The sequence below is a fragment of the Nerophis lumbriciformis genome, linkage group LG03 (assembly GCF_033978685.3).
Source record: "Nerophis lumbriciformis linkage group LG03, RoL_Nlum_v2.1, whole genome shotgun sequence".
Taxonomy (NCBI): Eukaryota; Metazoa; Chordata; class Actinopteri; order Syngnathiformes; family Syngnathidae; genus Nerophis; species Nerophis lumbriciformis.
The window spans coordinates 50,519,090-50,540,603 of NC_084550.2; the positions used below are offsets into that span (position 1 = coordinate 50,519,090).

The 21,514-nt window shown below is 42.3% G+C and overlaps 1 protein-coding gene and 1 long non-coding RNA gene across 3 annotated transcripts in view; one reads left to right on the plus strand and one right to left on the minus strand.

Moving 5' to 3' along the window:
• Nucleotides 1–21,514, minus strand: part of iffo2b (intermediate filament family orphan 2b) — a 90,736-nt gene that overhangs the window by 27,076 nt on the left and 42,146 nt on the right. For both annotated transcript variants that reach the window (XM_061938737.2, XM_061938729.2), the window contains exon 2: nucleotides 1,536–1,596. In XM_061938737.2, the coding sequence (XP_061794721.2) occupies nucleotides 1,536–1,596 (61 nt within the window). The remainder of the gene's footprint in view (nucleotides 1–1,535; nucleotides 1,597–21,514) is intronic.
• Nucleotides 1–21,514, plus strand: part of LOC133586358 (uncharacterized) — a 46,452-nt gene that overhangs the window by 18,110 nt on the left and 6,828 nt on the right. Inside the window, exon 2 of the long non-coding RNA XR_009814152.1 lies at nucleotides 1,545–1,624. This is a non-coding gene — a long non-coding RNA (uncharacterized lncRNA). The remainder of the gene's footprint in view (nucleotides 1–1,544; nucleotides 1,625–21,514) is intronic.

Consider the following 21,514-nt stretch of genomic DNA (forward strand, 5'->3'; position numbering starts at 1 on the left):
ATACGATTCTTAATAAAAGTAAAAAATACAGAGCGTCTGACTTTTGACTCCTTCTGAAGGCTACAATGCATTATATTAATTGTGTGAATGCTCCAAAGCATTCACACACATAGTTTTCTACACTAAAATTCATCTATTTCTTCTTCTTCTTTTTCTCCAGATTTTGGCGCGCTCTACCTTCCATATTTTTCATCCGATTCAAACTGTTCCAACTTCAAACTGTTCAACCTATTCGTGAATCGCGGGCTTTACATTGACAAGTTCCAAAAATTCCCAGGTTTTCCGGGACATTTTTCCCATTCAAAATGAATTGGCTATTTTTCAAACTTTCACCATTTCCACATTTTTCCACCTATTCATACCAGTCCACCTTCAACGCATTCCACCATCCTGGAAATTCAAACTACCATTCTTCCCAGTTCAAAATAATTCTAGGATTTTCCAGTATTCCTGGTTTTCCAAAGCCCTATTTCCACCCTTTTTTCTGGCAACTACTCCTTCCACATTTTTCAACCGTTCAACCTTCAAAACATTCCTCCGGACAAAAAAAACCAAGTGTTTTTTTTAACTGGAAAAATTCCCGGTTTTCCCGAAATTCCAGGAATTCCGTAATACAACTTCTCAATTAAAAAAGTGACTACTTCAACATTTCTCGACCGATTTGAAAAATTCCAACACCAACCATTTCCACTCATTCAGAACATTCAAGCCTTTTAACATTTTCCAAAAAAAATCCCGCTTTCCCTGAAATTCCCAAATTTCCATGAAATTCCAATTTAAATGAATTGGACATTTTTCAAAGTTCCACAACTCCCATATTTTTCATCCGATTCAAACCGTTCCAACTCCAAAAATTTCAGCCTGTTCAAAATTGTGTGCTCTCCTTCAACAATTAAAAAAAAATTCCCGGATTTCCAAGAATTTCCCAGTTTTCAGGGACATTTTCAAAATGAATTGTCCATATTTTAAACTTCCACAATTCGCACATTTTTCTTCTTGAGTTCAACCTACCCACATTCAACTCATCCAACTAACACTTTCTAAAGTTCTAAACCAAATTCAGTTTTTCCTGGAAATTCAAACTCTTCAACATTCGAGCTACTCTTACATTCATACTACATTTTGTCAGCATTTCAGTTCAACTTCAGCATTGGAGCACTCACACGCAATTCCTTCAGGAATTGCCTCATCTAGTTTAATTTGTTTTCACGTCAAAACTCCTCATTTTTAATGATTTTGGCGTTCAGTTAAATTATGGGAACAACTTGATGTCTATAGTTGTCACAATTAGAAGTTAAACATTCCAAGGCTGCAAATCACAGCTAACGTTAGCATGCTATCTTTTTTAGCTAATTTTACAAGTGTACACCACAGAGCCATACATTTTGGTACTTGATGCATGCTAATGTTATACGCAATTTCTACCAACATTTTATTTTTTTGTGAATTAATCACACTCTTTTTGTAGTGATTTCAGCCAAATTTGTAACATCATGTGTTGGTCTGCTAGTGGACTAAATGTTTGTTTTCCTAACCTGGTGCAGGTTTTCCACCGCAGACTCCAGCTGCTCGCGTTTGGACAGCTCCTCCTCCCATCTGCAACACAACACAACAAAACACAAAGGTGGGTCACCTACTACCTTTATGCGGGCCGGAAGACATGAACTAATGCTACTTTTTGTCTGGTTACCATTCCAATATCGTGTCACACAATGCCTTTGACAGGCTGGGTGGGTCTACACACCTGCTACTGCCTCAGATTTATTTCCAGCAAATGTAACACAGAACTTGTGCGTGTCTACTCAAGGACATTTGAGCTGTTACACACCCAATTCCTTTAATGTTGGCTAAGTGGCTTACGTGAAAGCCAGAATTAGACATTAGGTGATGAAGTATATTCCTCGTTATGGACTGTCTGAGAAACTGACCGACAATTGTGGACAGAGGCCCTGCTGCTTACATACTGCGGCTAAAAATAAAGTTCCAGACCTCATGTTGACTGAAAGCTAAAATTGGCAGCACACATTAACACCTCCTATCACTCATCATCCGTGCAGCTGCGGCGGCCATAACCCGCTACCGACGTATCACTTTAGGCTATGGACTGCTGCATCATGTTACACAGTAGGGGATATGAGCCGGTAGGCTAAGTCACACATGGAGACCGAGAGGTGGAAAAAGGACCAAGAGTGATACAGCAGGTCACATGTCAACATGGCGTCCACCGTCAAACCAATGTGTGTAAATAGTAGCATGACTCAGCACTAGAGTTTGTCGCTCAAACATTATAATCAAATCGTCTATGAAGCAGTTATGATTGAGCTCTGCTTAGCAACAAGGTGCTGCATCCAGCTAACATTTTATATCGCTCGTGAAGTTTTATCGTGACAAGGCAATTCAGCCTTGCAGTATTTTGCTTATTACAACTGAAGACCGAAGCGGATGCCGCATTAACTGTCCTGTGCCTTTTGCACAGAACTCAGCAGGTATTTCTCTTTCCAAAGAAACCAGAGCTTTGCGATTATACAATCTTGATCAGTAAACGTGATCAATTTCAGGCCAATTATCAGCTGGTAGCATATTAACTTATCAAACATGGTGGAAATGTGCGCAACAACAGGTAATCAGAGTTGATATATATTAATATAAATATATTAATTATACAACATATAAATGATAAATGGGTTATACTTGTATAGCGCTTTTCTACCTTCAAGGTACTCAAAGCGCTTTGACAGTATTATAAGCAAATGCCAGCCGTGACTTAGAGGTATCCTCTGAAGGTGAAACTATTGTTGAGAAAAAAGCTAAATTAACGTCGGTTGTGTTTGGGTGGTCTGTGTCGCCAAAGTGATCAAGCCGATGTGCAAAACCCAAAACCAGTAAAGTTGGCACGTTGTGTAAATGGTAAATAAAAACAGAATACAATGATTTGCAAATCCTTTTCAACCTATATTCAATTGAATAAACTGAAAAGACAAGATATTTAATGTTTGAACTGAGAAACTTAATTTTTTTTTGCAAATAATCATTAACTTAGAATTTAATGGCAGCAACACATTGCAAAAAAGTTGGCACAGGGGCATTTTTACCATTGTGTTACATGGCCTTTCCTTTTAACAACACTCAGTAAACGTTTGGGAACTGAGGAGACCAATTTTTGAAGCTTTTTAAGTGGAATTATTTCCCATTCTTGCTTGATGTACACCTTACACTGTTCAACAGTACTGGGTCTCTGTTGTGGTATTTTACGCTTCATAATGCGCCACGCATTTTTAATGGGAGACAGGTCTGGACTCCAGGCAGGCCAGTCCAGTACCCGCACTCTTTTACTATGAAGCCCTTGCACTTGCATCCCTTGCACAAAATACTAAGTTTTCTATTTTTCTTGTTTTACTTTTGAGTAAAAATAAAAAATATTTTCATCGTATTGCATTTGGTTTCTTATGTATGCAGTGTGTTTATAAGAAGTCTAAAGTTTATTTAATTTTTAGTACAGATGCTTTTAAATTGAGAGGTTAAAAATAATATAAAAAATCTGTGATATTAATTGAGGTTGGATGATGTAAAAAAAAATTGTGATCAGCCCTACCTTAAGCTAAACATTTTACAACCTGGTTCTGGTATTGCGGAATATCCTCACACACAGGCGCCATTGCGCCTCTGTTACTTCTATGATACTGTCTCTCTAAGGGTGGAAAATTGCTAGGGTGACTTTGTTGACTCCATGTCATGTCGGTGGCATTTATACACAACAGCAACACAGTGGGAAGATTATGTCTTTTAAAAGGGAAACTGCACTTAAAAAAATATATATATAATTCCTAGCATTCACAATCCCTCTGTGAGACAAGAACGCATACATTTTTCTCTTTCTTGTGTATTCTAAATTGTAAAATACGGCTAACAATGTAGCTAGCGAGAGTCATCTGTTCCACCCAAAATGTTGTTGTACTTATGCAATGACAATAAAGAACCATCCATCTATAAAGCCCTCTAAAAACATCCAAAAACTCCCAACAGTAATCCATTTACGTCTTGTGACGTGAATATTAACCAAGTTTTAGCGACATTGTGATTATAAGAGCTAAAGCAGAGAAACTACTTTTAGCGGGGCCTTGATCATAGGGAGCAAACTACCTTATTGACATTCTGAGCCGGTGAGCTGCCGCATTGCCTCAGAGTTGGTCAAAGTTAATTCTAGGTTATAAATCATGCCTCTTACTTGTATAGTAGAAGGTTGTGTACACAAACCGAGAAGTTGGTCAACTTTGACATTCAACTTGGACCTCAACACACTGAAGACACAACAAGACGCTCGTTTATTCCCACTTTTTTTTTTTTTTTACCTAAATAAGGATTATGAATAATTCATCATCTTAACGGAGAACACATGTCTTGTGCTGAAAGATATGAACATCCCATCAGTCGGCATCCCAGTATTTTACTATGTTCGTAGTTTGTATTTCTTGTTTAAAGTTAAGTTAAAGTTAAAGTACTCATGATTGTCACACACACACTAGGTGTGGCAAAATTATTCTCTGCATTTGACCCATCACCCTTAGCAATACTGCTACCTAATGCTAAGTGCTTCACTTAAGCTGGATCTGTGTATCACACCTTATAAAAAATAACTTGTAGTTCATCCTCCTTATATTCGGGCTCAAAAATATAAGGATCTGGATCATCATTTGTACCAAAGTAGTCATAGTTGGCTCTCATGAAGTCTGCTATGATTAGTAGTGTTGTTGTTGAAGGGAAAAGTGAACGTTGTGATGTGAATTATATTTATATAGCGCTTTTCTCTAGTGACTGAAAGCGCTTTACATAGTGAAAACCCAATATCTAGGTTACCTTTAAACCAGTGTAGGTGGCACTGGGAGCAAGTGGGTAAAGTGTCTTGCCCAAGGACACAACGACAGTGACTAGGATGGCGGAAGCGTTGATCGAACCTGGAACCCTCAAGTTGCTGGCACGGCCACTCTACCAACCGAGCAATACCGCCCCGTTGTGATGTATATGAGAAATTAATACGCCGCTGTATGCTTAAAATTAGCAGAATACATAAATATTACATGTTATTATGAATGTGCCTGTTACTACATAACATATATACTTACAGTATGAATATAAAACGTTGTTGGCGGTTTCTGGATGATTTTAGAGCACTTCATAGGCGGACTAGAGCAAATCCCATTACCTACATTGTTATAGCTGACTCTTGCTGGCATTTATTAACAAGTTAAAATGCTTAAAAAACGACATATGTTCTTGTCTTACACAGGGATTGGGAATTATAGACAAACAATTAAAAAAAAGAAGTTTGTAGTTTCCTTTAAAATGTTGTGTAAACGATCTCAATAGTTGGCAAAAGTGCAGGGTACAGAACATTGACACAGAAAAGCAGGAGAGAAAATGCCATCTTTTACATGCTGTGTTAAATGGGCTTCTGATACTCAAAAGTCGAATCTCCACACTTGCGTTAGTGATGTTTATGCGCAGAAAACTGCTTACTTTTACATACTGTGTGAAAGGGCTACAGTACTGTATCTCCAGTATCAGATAACTGCCTGGTCGGGTCTGTGCCCTCCATTCTGAGTCAATGCCATTCACACAGAACATTGTCCAGTAAAACAAATAGGACTTTAGATACTACTGGGCGGCATGGCGTAGTGGGTAGAGCAACCATGCCAGGAACCTGAGGGTTGCAGGTTCGCTCCCCGCCTCTTACCATCCAAAAAATCGCTGCCGTTGTGTCCTTGGGCAGGACACTTCACCCTTTGCCCCCGGTGCCACTCACACCGGTGAATTGAATGATGAATGATAGGTGGTGGTCGGAGGGGCCGTTGGCGCAAATTGCAGCCACGCTTCTGTCAGTCTACCCCAGGGCAGCTGTGGCTATGAAAGTAGCTTACCACCACCAGGTGTGAATGATTGATGGGTTCTAGATGTAAAGCGACTTTGGGTACTTAGAAAAGCGCTATATAAATTTCAGTTATTATTACTTCCAACAGTGGACTATTGACATTTTAACTTTGTGTCCCACATTCTGTGTCAGTGCATTTCATACAATATTTTTGAACATGCCATGTGAAAAGAGCTATCATTGAAGTTGAACAATTTTTGGGTTGAATTTGATGCCTTCCTAATCCCATGACTGTGGCGTTTATCCTGAACGACGACACGGGGAATACCGTAATGCTGTTTTGTAGGTTGTATACCAGAGGCTTGTTTTGATACTACCTCAAAAGTTGGGAAAATTGCCTGATTGACTTAGTCTGTACATTTTTTGTCGGTGTTGTCTAAACAGGATGGCAACAAAGGGAAAGGTAACTTTTACATGATGTGATAAAGGGCTTCTGATACTACAAAACCCAAAACCAGTGAAGTTGGCACGTTGCAAAAAAGTTGGCACAGGGGCATTTTTACCACTGTGTTACATGGTCTTTCCTTTTAACAACACTCAGTAAACATTTGGGAACTGAGGAAACCAATTTTTGAAGCTTTTCAGGTAGAATTATTTCCCATTCTTGCTTGATGTACAGCTTAAGTTGTTCAACAGTCCGGGGGTCTCCGTTGGGATTTTTTAGCCTTCATAATGTGCCACACATTTTCAATGGGAGTCAGGTCTGGACTACAGGCAGGCCAGTCTAGTACCCACACTCTTTTACTATGAAGCCACACTGTTGTAATACGTGGCTTGGCATTGTCTCGCTGAAATAAGCAGGGGCGTCCATGATAACGTTGTTTGGATGGCGAAATATGTTGCTCCAAAACCTGTATGTACCTTTCAGCATTAATGGTGCCTTCACAGATGTGTAAGTTACCCATGTCTTGGGCACTAATACACCCCCATACCATCACAGATGCTGGCTCTTCAATTTTGCGCCTATAACAATCCGGGTGGTTCTTTTCCTCTCTGGTCCGGACGGAGGACACGACGTCCACAGTTTCCAAAAACAATTTGAAATGTGGACTTGTCAGACCACAGAACACTTTTACACTTTGCATCAGTCCACCTTAGATGAGCTCAGGCTCAGTGAAGCATTTCTGGGTGTTGTTGATAAATGGCTTTGGCTTTGCATAGTAGAGTTTTAATTTGCACTTACAGATGTAGCGACCAACTGTAGTTACTGACAGTGATTTTCTGAAGTGTTCCTGTGCCCATGTGGTGATATCCTTTACACACAGATGTCGCTTTTTGATACAGCACCACCTGAGGGATCGAAGGTCACGGGCATTGCCGCTTACGTGCAGTGATTTCTCCAGATTCTCTGAACCTTTTGATGGTATTGCGGACCGTAGATGGTGAAATCCCTAAATTCCTTGCAATAGCTGGTTGAGAAATGTTGTTCTTAAACAAATTGCTCACGCATTTGTTCACAAAGTGGTGACCCTCACCCCATCCTTGTTTCTGAATGACTGAGCATTTCATGGAAGCTGCTTTTATACCCAATCATGACACCCACCTGTTCCCAATTAGCCTGTTCACCTGTGGGATGTTCCAAATAAGTGTTTGATGAGCATTCCTCAACATTCTCAGTCTTTTTTGCCACTTGTGCCAGCTTCTTTGAAAAATGTTGCAGGCATCAAATTCCAAATGAGCTAATATTTGCAAAGAAAATGTAAGTTTCTCAGTTCAAACGTTAAGTATCTTGTATTTGCAGTCTATTCAATTGAATATAAGTTGAAAAGGTTTTGCAAATCCTTGTATTATTTTTTAATTTACCATTTCCACAACATGCCAACTTCACTGGTTTGTACTCTAGTGCATCTCTATTGTCGGACAATTTTGTTCCCATCATTATGTGTTGATATGTAGAGAAAGTCTTCGACAGGCTATATCAAGAGTGCTTCAGATACCACTTTCAAAGTTGGAAAATGTCGGGTTGAGTTGGTCTCCCACATTCTGTGTCTGATCCAGAGAGCAGAGTGGTAAAAATTTAGTCTTTTACATGGTGTGTGAAAGCTGTTTATAGCTTCAATGGTGTTCCAGTTAAAAGAGACATGCTAACAATCAGGCAGAGCTGACGTGTGAAGACCACCATTACATTCTGGCACAGTCCCGTGGCTTTTACCACGGAGAGACGACAACAACACGCCAGGAAGTCACTATGGCCTCACAAGAAGCGTCAGTGGATTTTCACTCCCTCAACAAAACTCAGCCTTGTTCCCATCATGAATGTTTGGTGTCTCATTAAACAAGTATTTCTTTGGCGTAGTGCGCCATCTCCCACTGACGCCTTGTTACTAAAACTGCAGGCAGTGCTGCTTTAATGATACTCCCCCTCAACTGTATGTCTGTCCCTGGACTAGAGATGCGCGGATAGGCAATTATTTCATCCGCAACCGCATCACAAAAGTCGTCAACCATCCGCATCCACCCGAACTAACATTTAATCAAAACCGCACCCGCCCGTTGTTATATATCTAATATAGACGATGCAAGGCATTAGTGAGGTTATAAAGCTTTTGCCTGTTAAAGAAAGGAGACTGATCCAGTGCAGCAGAGACATTCAATGCGTGCCACGCTGTCACGGCCTAGACGCACACCAGTGCGCAATCATCTGGGAGCCGCGCTGAGCGCACCTACAAGCGCGCTCGCGCCACTCAAACTGCTGCAGGCAGCTGCGTTCTATCTTGTTTTAACATCCTGTGGCACTCTTCTGGGATCACGGCGGACGAAACTGCTCATGCTCAGGGTGTTTGTGGAGGTTCGGGGTTTTGCACAAATGTGATGCACCATGTTAGATGTCCCGGTTTTGTGACTGTCGTAGACATAAACAGCGTCGCAGCTCTTGCAAATCACGTAGCCAGCATTACTATCATCCTGATTTACAACCTCATAAAAACGAGTCCACGCTGAACTTTTCTGGCCTTTTTTTCCCCTGGTCTTTAGTATTCCCTTTTTTAGTTTGTCGCGTACCACGTTTTCTGCCGGCGTTGCCATCTCTTTTTTTCTTCTTCTTCTGTTGTGGCATATGCTGCAGGTGCCTGCTCGTTTTTCGCATGTGGGTAACAACATTTAACTATGTATATATATTTCCGAATTGGTTTAACTGCCACCCGCCTGAATCTATTTAAAATCTAATTTTTTTTTATTTCAACCGCCCGACCCGACCCGCGGATAAAATCTAATTTTTTTTTATTTCAACCGCCCGACCCGCGGATAATCCGCGGACTCCGCGGTTGTGTCCGCAAACCGCGCATCTCTACCCTGGACTAAGGTCAAAGGAGTTCACCAAAACACCACAGGACGACAAACATTAGTGTCAGGGACAGGGACAGGATTTTTTTCTCTCCAGGGGCTAAGGAGGGACTTGACCGATTTGTGGGAGGGCTAAGAAAATAATCGACTTTCATGTCTTCAGTTCTAATTTTTTCAATAAAATCAGCATATACGAACAAAAGTCGTTAAAACTGAATTTGACTAAAGAATATTCAACAAAATAGTTAAGCCTAACACAAGCGATGATGGCAAAAGGTGCAAAGGTGACAGATACAAAAACAAACATGGCTCATGTGCCTGCTAATAACAGGCATGTGAAATGTCTGCCAAAAATTGCGGAATTCTGCCTTTTTAAACATTAATCTTCGCGTCAAAATATCACTACCGCTTTTTTTATTAAATATATTCAAAAAATAAATAATCTAAACAAAATTTGTGAAACGCTCACCTCAACCGCAGGTAGGGCTAGGCGATATGGACGAAAAAGTATATCTCGATATATTTTTACTTAAACTCGATATTCGATATATATCTCAATATATTTTCCGGTGAAAGTACACATATAAAGATATTCATTTTTGAGCGAGATTCACTGAAATTGAAGTGAATGACAACTGTCAGTGGCACTTTTATTAACCCAGTTAGTCAAGATAGGTATTAACAGCACAGAAAATAAACTGTTTAAGTTGCACACAATTACATAACATAAATAAAATAGAAACATGTTATTTCTACCTAAAATAAATAACATAGCTGTGCAAATAATACAAAATGTATCAAACTCAGATAAAAAAATACATTCGCAGGCAGGCACTTTTTAATTCCCAGTCGACGATGTAATGGACTGACACGCACGTACGATTCTGGTCAGCGCCAAGTAAGTGACTTGACTTAATTGTGCGGCTATGATCTTCCTCACTTCGGCATACATTTTTGGCAGCATTTCTCGTGCGAAATATGCTTGGCAACTAGAGAACAGTTTTGATTTGGGCTTACATAGTAAAAACAACTCAAATGAATGTTTTATCCAGACACATACATTTGTCCAAATGTGGCCAAGTAGACACATTGTGGGTTCCCTGGACGTGGTCTACATCGCTAAAAGAAAAATCTAAAGAAGAGAATCCCTCTGCCATCTTCCACTAGTTTTTTTAATATATAAATCGCCCGCTTGAATATTTCCTCTTCTCTTCTCCGACTCTCTCGTCGTCATTTGGGATTTCTGTTATGATTTCCCTTCCTGGTTCCATGACCCGCCCTATCTTGCCTCTGATTGGCCTGTCCCTAATGTTTTGACATAATCTCAACCAATCGTGACTCATCATAGTAAACAACCAACCAATCATGGATGTTCTTATACATGAAAGCACGTCTTGGAAGGAGGAAGGGGAGGAGTTTAGTAGAAATGATATCGATATTACAATATTTTCTTAATTCATATCTTGTTTGAAAATATATCGATATATCTTATAAACTCGATATATCGCCCAGCCCTAACTGCAGGTAGTCGCTGTTCCTCTTGCCTAACGTTGCAGGACAGGGAGAGGATCAGCTCGTGAGTTAGCAAAGTTAGCATGATCTAGCATGATCTCCGAGCCAAAACGTTGACGACTGTCTACTTTGCTGCTAATCATATTTGGATGATTTACAATCTGAACACAGTTAGTTCTGAACCAGTTGTAGTTCCAGAGTATTTATTAGTAGCCTCTGAGAAAGTATATTTTTGACGTGATGTAAACAGAGGTCACAACGTACATTACCCGAGGGGGAGTGGCTACAGGATAGAATTTTAGAATATAATTTTCACATTACATTTTCTATGATAATAATGTTAGTAAATTCTCTACTAAAAAAACTAAAAAAATATGTACAATGCATCGGAAAAAAAGCCAGCCAAAAGATGAAAATAACTGTAAAGGTAAAATATGGTGTAGAATTGCACCCAATTGCAAGAAATGTTGACTTGATTTTCTAAATTTTCTTTCGGGAATTGCATGGCAGCACTTTGTGTTGATAGAAATGTTCCTCTTTTTTCCTCCTGAATTTTCCTCTTTTTTTTTCTCAAAGGGTGCTCACATGCCTGTAAAAAACAGACAATACATCCAAAATGCATATGCATAATTAACAATAATAAACAGACAACTATGCATTGGCAATATTGTTTTGAACATAGTAACTAAATAGGAAATTATTAATTGTGAAATTAAAATGACCGTATTTTACTGACAGATATAAGTAAGAACTTTACACTGTACTTTGTATTAGAAATGGCAACAGTGGAGGATGAATGTCCCATAATAAAAAGATAGAGAAAAAGAAGAAGCTTTTCAACTACGTACTACAAAGGCGGACGCGCGCAAATTTTTAGGACTTATGCAGATCCCAAATACAGATCAGCAGGTACCAGAAGGTAAGAAAAGTTGTTTTTGCATAATATTGCGAAACAAAACGCCAGATAATATGTCTAGGGCTGCAACAACTAATTGATTAAAATCGATTATAAAAATAGTTGGCGATTAATTTAGTCATCGATTCGTTGGATCTATGCTATGCGCATAGGCTACTACTTTTTAATTTTATTTTTTTCAAATTATAAACCTTTATTTATAAACTGCAACATTTACAAACAGCTGAGAAACAATAATCAAAATAAGTATGGTGCCAGTATGCTGTTTTTTTTCAATAAAATACTGGAAAGGATAGAAATGTAGTTTGTCTCTTTTATCCGATTATTAATCGATTAATCGAAGTAATAATTGACAGATTCATCGATTATCAAATTAGTTGTTAGTTGCAGCCCTAAATATGTCTTACCTTATATCCATCCATCCATCCATCTTCTTCCGCTTATCCGAGGTCGGGTCGCGGGGGCAGCAGCCTAAGCAGGGAAGCCCAGACTTCCCTCTCCCCAGCCACTTCGTCCAGCTCTTCCTGTGGGACCCCGAGGCGTTCCCAGGTCAGCCGAGAGACATAGTCTTCCCAACGTGTCCTGGGTCTTCCCCGCGGCCTCCTACCGGTCGGACGTGCCCTAAACACCTCCCTAGGGAGGCGTTCGGGTGGCATCCTAACCAGATGCCCGAACCACCTCATCTGGCTCCGCTCGATGTGGAGGAGCAGCGGCTTTACTTTGAGCTCCTCCCGGATGGCAGAGCTTCTCACCCTATCTCTAAGGGAGAGCCCCGCCACCCGGCGGAGGAAACTCATTTCGGCCGCTTGTACCCGTGATCTTGTCCTTTCGGTCATAACCCAAAGCTCATGACCATAGGTGAGGATGGGAACGTAGATCGACCGGTAAATTGAGAGCTTTGCCTTCCGGCTCAGCTCCTTCTTCACCACAACGGATCGATACAGCGTCCGCATTACTGAAGACGCCGCACCGATCCGCCTGTCGATCTCACGATCCACTCTTCCCTCACTCGTGAACAAGACTCCGAGGTACTTGAACTCCTCCACTTGGGGCAAGATCTCCTCCCCAACCCGGAGATGGCACTCCACCTTTTTCCGGGCGAGAACCATGGACTCGGACTTGGAGGTGCTGATTCTCATCCCAGTCGCTTCACACTCAGCTGCGAACCGATCCAGTGAGAGCTGAAGATAATGGCCAGATGAAGCCATCAGGACCACATCATCTGCAAAAAGCAGAGACCTAATCCTGCAGCCACCAAACCAGATCCCCTCAACGCCTTGACTGCGCCTAGAAATTCTGTCCATAAAAGTTATGAACAGAATCGGTGACAAAGGGCAGCCTTGGCGGCGTCCAACCCTTACTGGAAACGTGTCCGACTTACTACCGGCAATGCGGACCAAGCTGTGGCACTGATCATACAGGGAGCGGACTGCCACAATCAGACAGTCCGATACCCCGTACTCTCTGAGCACTCCCCACAGGACTTCCCGAGGGACACGGTCGAATGCCTTCTCCAAGTCCACAAAACACATGTAGACTGGTTGGGCAAACTCCCATGCACCCTCAAGGACCCTGCCGAGAGTATAGAGCTGGTCCACAGTTCCACGACCAGGACGAAAACCACACTGTTCCTCCTGAATCCGAGGTTCGACTATCCGGCGTAGCCTCCTCTCCAGTACACCTGAATAGACCTTACCGGGAAGGCTGAGGAGTGTGATCCCACGATAGTTAGAACACACCCTCCGGTTCCCCTTCTTAAAGAGAGGAACCACCACCCCGGTCTGCCAATCCAGTGGTACCGCCCCCGATGTCCACGCGATGCTGCAGAGTCTTGTCAACCAAGACAGCCCCACAGCATCCAGAGCCTTAAGGAACTCCGGGCGGATCTCATCTACCCCCGGGGCCTTGCCACCGAGGAGCTTTTTAACTACCTCAGCAACCTCAGCCCCAGAAATAGGAGAGCCCACCACAGACTCCCCAGGCACTGCTTCCTCATAGGAAGACGTGTTGGTGGGATTGAGGAGGTCTTCGAAGTATTCCCTCCACCGATCCACAACATCCTTAGTCGAGGTCAGCATAACACCATCCTCGCCATACACGGTGTTGATAGTGCACTGCTTCCCCTTCCTGAGGCGGCGGATGGTGGTCCAGAATTGCTTCGAAGCCGTCCGGAAGTCGTTTTCCATGGCCTCACCGAACTCCTCCCATGTCCGAGTTTTTGCCTCTGCGACCGCTGAAGCCGCACACCGCTTGGCCTGTCGGTACTCGTCCGCTGCCTCAGGAGTCCTATGAGCCAAAAGAACCCGATAGGACTCCTTCTTCAGCTTGACGGCATCCCTCACCGCCGGTGTCCACCAACGGGTTCTAGGATTACCGCCACGACAAGCACCAACTACCTTGCGGCCACAGCTCCAATCAGCCGCCTCGACAATAGAGGCGCGGAACATGGTCCATTCGGACTCAATGTCCAGCACCTCCCTCGTGACATGTTCAAAGTTCTTCCGGAGGTGGGAATTGAAACTCTCTCTGACAGGAGACTCTGCCAGACGTTCCCAGCAAACCCTCACAATGCGTTTGGGCCTGCCAGGTCTGTCCGGCATCCTCCCCCACCATCGCAGCCAACTCACCACCAGGTGGTGATCGGTAGAAAGCTCCGCCCCTCTCTTCACCCGAGTGTCCAAAACATGAGGCCGCAAATCCGATGACACAACTACAAAGTCGATCATGGAACTGCGGCCTAGGGTGTCCTGGTGCCAAGTGCACATATGGACACCCTTATGTTTGAACATGGTGTTCGTTATGGACAATCTGTGACGGGCACAAAAGTCCAATAACATAACACCGCTCGGGTTCAGATCCGGGCAGCCATTCTTCCCAATCACGCCTCTCCAGGTTTCACTGTCGCTGCCAACATGAGCATTGAAGTCCCCCAGTAGAATGAGGGAATCACCCGGGGGAGCACTCTCAAGTACTCCCTCGAGTGAATCCAAAAAGGGTGGGTACTCTGAGCTGCGGTTTGACGCGTAAGCGCAAACCACAGTCAGGACCCGTTTCCCCACCCGAAGGCGGAGGGAAGCTACCCTCTCGTCCACCGGGTTGAACTCCAACGTACAGGCTCTGAGCCGGGGGGGCAACAAGAATTGCCACCCCAGCCCGTCGCCTCTCACTGCCGGCAACGCCAGAGTGGAAGAGAGTCCAGCCCCTCTCGAGAGAACTGGTTCCAGAGCCCTTGCTGTGCGTCGAAGTGAGTCCGACTATATCTAGCCGGAACTTCTCCACCTCGCGCACTAGCTCAGGCTCCTTCCCCCCCAGCGAGGTGACATTCCACGTCCCAAGAGCTAGCTTCTGTAGCCGAGGATCGGACCGCCAAGTGCCCTGCCCTCGGCTGCCGCCCAGCTCACATCGCACCCGACCTCTATGACCCCTGCTATGGGTGGTGAGCCCATCTTACCTTATACACACACCATAATAATACTCGTATGTTTAATGCGCCGACAATCCATCAAGCCGTGCTTCATAGCTTACCAAAGTCATACTTAAACATTTTGATAGATTTTGAGCGCCGTGTGTAATGTTCTATATTTTCAATGTAACATATTAAATGTTGGTATTGTTTACTTGAGTCATATTGCCATCATATTGCAGTCTACACGTATCTCTTATGTTTGACTGCCATCTACTGGTCACACTTATCATTATAACATGTACCAAATAAAATTGCTTCGAGGTCAGTAAGCAAAACCACAATTTTGAGAAAAAAAAAAAGGATTTTAAGTGCGCCTTATAGTCCGGAAAGTACGGTAGGCCTATGAGCTACAAAGTGCACCCGCATTGCCGCGACGAGAAGTGTAACTGCTCAATTTACCAAGCTTGCATTGGCGCGGGGATTGGTGATAGGTTTGGAAAAAATAGGCTCTGCCCGGTGCCCATAGGGGCGGGACAAAAAAGTTCAAAATTGCGCTGTGATTGGGCGGCCAAAAGATGAAGCTGGGCTTTTGATAGCCGTTTGGAAAGATGGACCCGGTTACGTGATTGGCCACAGAAAGATGGACTCAGCCCAGTGATAGGCTTAGCAAAGATGGACTCTCTGAAACGACTGGATGCCATAAAGCTGTCCTGTTTTGTAGGCGGTCTTATTACTTATTACCCATTTGTACCACATATGGTTAATCTGCTGACATCACCAGTGAAACGTCACAAATGGGACAAATTCCAAACGGTTCCTTTGGAGGAAGTATGAAGGAAGGCAATATTATTTTATAAATATCTCTGCAACTCCGTGGTTTGAGTTCAAATTTACACAACAGCAGGTACCAACAGGTAAGAAAAGTTGGTTTTGCATAATAATGCCATAAAATGATGCGGGTGCTCAACTAGGGCTAAACTATCAGTAGCGCCAGTCCCCGATCAAGGGTGTGTTGCAACATTTTTTTCTTTTAATGCCAAAGAAAGGTGATTCAAGCTAGCAAGAGACTGACGTAAAGGAAGCCAACCTTTGCCAATAACACTTTTTAATAAGCAAACTATGAATCACAGACAAGCAACAACTTCATCCACATTTTTGGTTGAATAAGGAAAGTGACCTGCATCAACTTGAAGCCTCCTCACCTCATCGGTGTTTCTATGTGTGGAAATGAACATCATCTATCTGGAGTCTCCTTACAAGGACAAAGAACGGGAGGCTGCTTGGAGCCATCGCAGGTCATATTCTGCCTTGCAGTAAATCAACAACTGTGTGCTATTCTTCTTTATCCTGCCCAGCTACTAAATCCACAGAAACAAAAGCCACACATCAATTGCAATGCCTTCTATTTCATTAGCATAACATAAAATCTACAACGACCATATGAAGCGACTTGCTTGTCCCAAAACTGGCTCTTGAGTTTTATACAGTAGTACCTCAATTTACGATCTTAACTGGTTCTCTGACTGCGCTCCTAACTCAAAACCTATGTATCTATATGCACTGATTCATATACAGTACACTATATTGCCAAAAGGATTTGGCCACCCATCCAAATGATCAGAATCAGGGGTCCTAATCACTTGGCCCGGCCCCAGGTGTATAAAATCAAGCACTTAGGCATGGAGACTGTTTCTACAAACATTTGTGGAAGAATAGGCAGCTCTCAGGACCTCAGTGATTTCCATGCGCTCTCAGGAGCTCAGTGATTTCCACCGTGGAACTGTCATAGGATGCCACCTGTGCAACAAATTCAGTCGTGAAATTTCCTCGCTCCTAAATATTCCAAAGTCAACTGTCGGCTTTATTATAAGAAAATGGAAGAGCTTGGGAACAACAGCAACTAAGCCACGAAGTGGTAGGCCACGTAAAAGTAAACTGACAGAGAGGGGTCAGTGCATGCGCATAGTGCAAAGAGGTCGCTGACTTTCTGCACAGTCAGTTGCTACAGAGCTCCAAACTTCATGTGACCTTCCAATTAGCCCACGTACAGTACGCAGAGATCTTCATGGAATGGGTTTCCATGGCCGATCAGCTGCATCTAAGCCATACATCACCAAGTCCAATGCAAAGCGTCGAATGCATTGGTGTAAAGCACGTCGCCACTGGACTCTAGAGCAGTGGAGACGCGTTCTGTTGAGTGATGAATCATTCTTTTCCATCTGGCAATCTGATGGACAAGTCCGGGTTTGGAGGTTGCCAGGAGAACGGTGCGATTCGGACTGCATTGTACCGAGTGTGAAATTTGGTGGAGGAGGAATTATGGTGTCGGGTTGTTTTTCACGAGTTGGGCTTGGCCCCTTAGTTCCAGTGACATTAATTTTGAATGCTCCAGGATACCAAAACATTTTGGACAATTCCATGCTCCCAACCTTGTGGGAACAGTTTACAGCAGGCCCCTTCCTCTTCCAACATGACTGTGCACCATTGCACAAAGTAAGGTCCATAAAGACATGGATGACAGAGTCTGGTGTGGATGAACTTGACTGGCCTGCACAGAGTCCTGACCTGAACCCGACAGAACACCTTTGGGATGAATTAGAACGGAGACTGAGAGCCAGGCCTTCTCGACCAACATCAGTGTGTGACCTCACCAATGCGCTTTTGGAAGAATGGTGGACACTTCCTATAAACACACTCCGCAACCTTGTGGACAGCCTTCCCAGAAGAGTTGAAGCTGTAATAGCTGCAAAAGGTGGACCGACATTATATTGAACCTTATTGGTTAGGAATGCTTCAAGTTCATATGTGAGTCAAGGTGGGTGGCCAAATAATTTTGGCAATAAAGTGTATATTTGGGGAAACAAAACAACCGCTAGGCTGACATATGGCACAGCATCGACGGGCAAACTCTTTTGGTCAAAACTCAGCTGTATACAGTACCTGCACCTCAAGAAGAAACAGCAATCCTTTCAGGACAAAAATGTACAGACTCTGGACAGGGAGGACAGAATGTTCGATAGAGTGAGGGAAGTCATCTTGGAAAAGCCATCCCAGAACAGAAGAGGGGGTCTGCGAAACCATCTATCTCCCACATACAACACTGTACTTTCTACCATTCCTAAAAGACTCTGCAATTTAGCTTCCAACAAATATCAGGAGTTACAAACGTTTCCTTCACAGATGCTCTTTTTGTGCCAACTGAATGGAATGCTAACGTGGGTAACTCCGACTGATTTTGGGCTGAGTAGTCGTTCCACTGTGATTGTTTTGCCACACAATAAATCAATGCTATAGCGAGGGGGAAAGTCCACTTTAAGGACTGTTGTTGGCATTGATAAAAGGGTTGCCCTTTTGCATCTGAGCAGTTTTTTTCCCCCACTACCATCCTTGCCCAGGCACACCCTCCTTGTGTTGGAATATAAATAGTTGTGGTTTTGGAACCAGCTGCTAGACTAGATCTGACCTATCTAAGTCTATGAGCATGAACTGATGAAGCTTACTTAGATGAGAGGCGTTTAAACGTCTACCAAGGCAAACTGAACAGTCCAGTTGCGAGCGACTGAAAGCCCTAAGAAGACAATGACCTGGATGAATGAGAACATCCTCAGACATGTGTAACTCAAAACGTTTTCGGGCGAAAATATTTGAAATCAATTTAAAACAGCACCTAAAACAGCACAATTTTACCAGGCACTGTCTTTTAATATGAACTATTGTATACAAACAATACAGTATAATGTATTGCAAACAACTACAGTAGTTTTATGAAGTCATGTAATGATAATGTGCAGCATTTACCTAGAAGAGCAAACTTCTACCGTATCTCTTTCAGGCGACGTCGCTGTCAAACACACAATCAGCAACTTCGCCATATTCTAATAAACAAATGTACGCCGTTTAGATATTATTTTAACCACCTTGATTGGTGACTCATTCAGTATGGTGCAGACTAGCAATGATACGCTTAAATTGCCTCGCCAAGTTGGCGACACGCTTAGTCATGTTTTTGATTATTTCTTTCTTTATATCAATGAATAGCATCCACTTCCTCTCAGCCCCGTCCTTCACACTCAGCTTTCTTCCTGATCATATTTGAAAAAACAAAGTTATGTCGATATTTTAGCTGTGCTAATGCTTAACATGAAGTGACACTGTCCATCCATCCATTTTCTACCGCTTATCCCTTTCGGGGTCGGTGTATCTTTAAAAATATTGATTAAAATTTTAGTTAAACTTTAATTGGATATAATTTAAAAAATAATTTTGATTAACAAAATGTAAAATATATTTGTTTTTATTACACAATTATGTTCTTGTGTTTTTACAAGTGAATTTCCCTTCGTTCATAGTAGGGTTGTACGGTATATCTGTATTAGTATAGTACCGTGATACTAAGGAATCATATTCGGTACTATACCGCCTCTAAAAAGTACCGGTAGCGCACAAATCACCAATCCTCGCCTCCACGGCGACAAATAAAGTAAGTTTCTTTCAAGTATCATCCCTGCAGGACGAGGAATAGCTAAACATGCTTCACTACACACCGTAGCTCACCGGCTTCAAAATGTAAACAAATGCCATTGGTGGATCTACACCTAACATCCAATGTAATGATGGTTGATGTGTGAGGGAGCAGGGTTGGGGTGGGGGCGGGGTTTGGTGGTAGCAGGGGTATATAATGTAGAAGAATCAGAAGAGTCAGGGCTGCATGGGATTCTGGGTATTTGTTCTGTTGTGTTTATATTGTGTTAAGGTGCAGATGTTCTCCCGAAATGTGTTTGTCATTCTTGTTTGGTTTTGGTTCAAAGTGTGGCGCATTATTAGTAAGAGTGTTAAAGTTGTTTTATATGGCCACCGTCAGTGTAACCTGTGTGGCTGTTGACCAAGTATGCCTTGCTGTCACTTACGTGTGCAAGCAGAAGATGCATATAACAAGAGGCTGGGCTGGCACGCTGTTATACAGATTGTAGAGGGCGCTAAATGCTGTACCATCATGGCACGCCCTTATTATAATTGTAAGGGTGAAAATCGGAGAATATTAATCCCGGGAGCTTTCTGCGAGAGGCACTGAAATCCGGAAGTCTCCCGGGAAAATCGGGGGGGTCGGCAAGTATGCAGCTGAGCAGAGTGATCAAAGAGCCGCATGCGGCTCCGGAGCCGCGGGTTGCCGACCCCTGTACTATGATTACATCAATATTTTTTAGCATCACAAAATCTTCTTTCGTTTTTTTAAGATTTATATTATGTTTATAATCTCAGGAAATATGTCCCTGGACACATGAGGACTTTGAATATGACCAATGTATGATCCTGTAAGGACTTGGTATCGGATTGATACCCAAATTTGTAGTATCATCCAAAACTAATGTAAAGCATCCAAACAACAGAAGAATAAGTGATTATTACATTTTAACAGAAGTGTAAATAGAACATGTTAAAAGAGAAAGTAAGCAGATATTAACAGTAAATGAACAAGTAGATTAATAATTCATTTTCTACCACTTGTCCTTAATAATGTTGACAAAATAATAGCATGGAAAATGACACAATATGTTACTGCATATGTCAGCAGCTAAATTAGGAGCCTTTGTTTGCTTATTTACTTCTAAAAGATAAGTTGTCTTGTATGTTCACTATTTTCTTTAAGGACAAACAAGAAAACATATGAAAAAGAAACATATGTTTAATGTACCGTAGGTGTTAAAATAAAGCCAATAATGCAATTTTTTGTGGTCCCCTTTATATAAAAAAGTATCTAAAAGTACCGAAATACATTTTGGTACCGGTACCAAAATATTGGTATTGGGACAACACTAGTTCGTATACTGTACTGGAGATTTTTTTATGTTCTGACTGTAAAAAAAAGGATAATTGAATAATTATCTGTTAAAAGTATACAGCATTGTTATTTTACTGAGTGACTAAGGGATTTAAAGCTGCACGATTAACCACACTGACCAGCATTAAACATGAATGTCAGACTGCACTGGATTTTAAAAAAAAAAGTGTGTTTCACAAGAAAAAGACATGTTTGATTTGGCCAACATTACATCTGCTAAAACTCCTCCTGTCATGTGTGTATGCGTGGTATGTCTGGGAGTAACGTTTACACTGAATCGTTTTCCCACCCGAGGATACACATTTTCTTCACACAGGGTAGAAAACCACACGGGATGTTTTTAGCAGCCTCGCTTTTTACTGACACTGCTGTAATAGCAATCATGAGTTTAGCCATAATACCTGGGGGATGTTTACATCTTGGAGAGCAGTTCACAGGGTGATATCTTTAGTGGTCAAATAATGAATAGTTATCTAACATCCTGATGTTATCCAGCTATTGTGAGCACATAGGTGTGGTTGGGAATCGCTCTTTTGGTCAGAAAACTCCCAGTTTAAACAGCAAAAACACGCAATAAATGACTGCAAACTCATTAGAAAAGTTAATCATGTACAGTATGTGAGCAACTCAAAC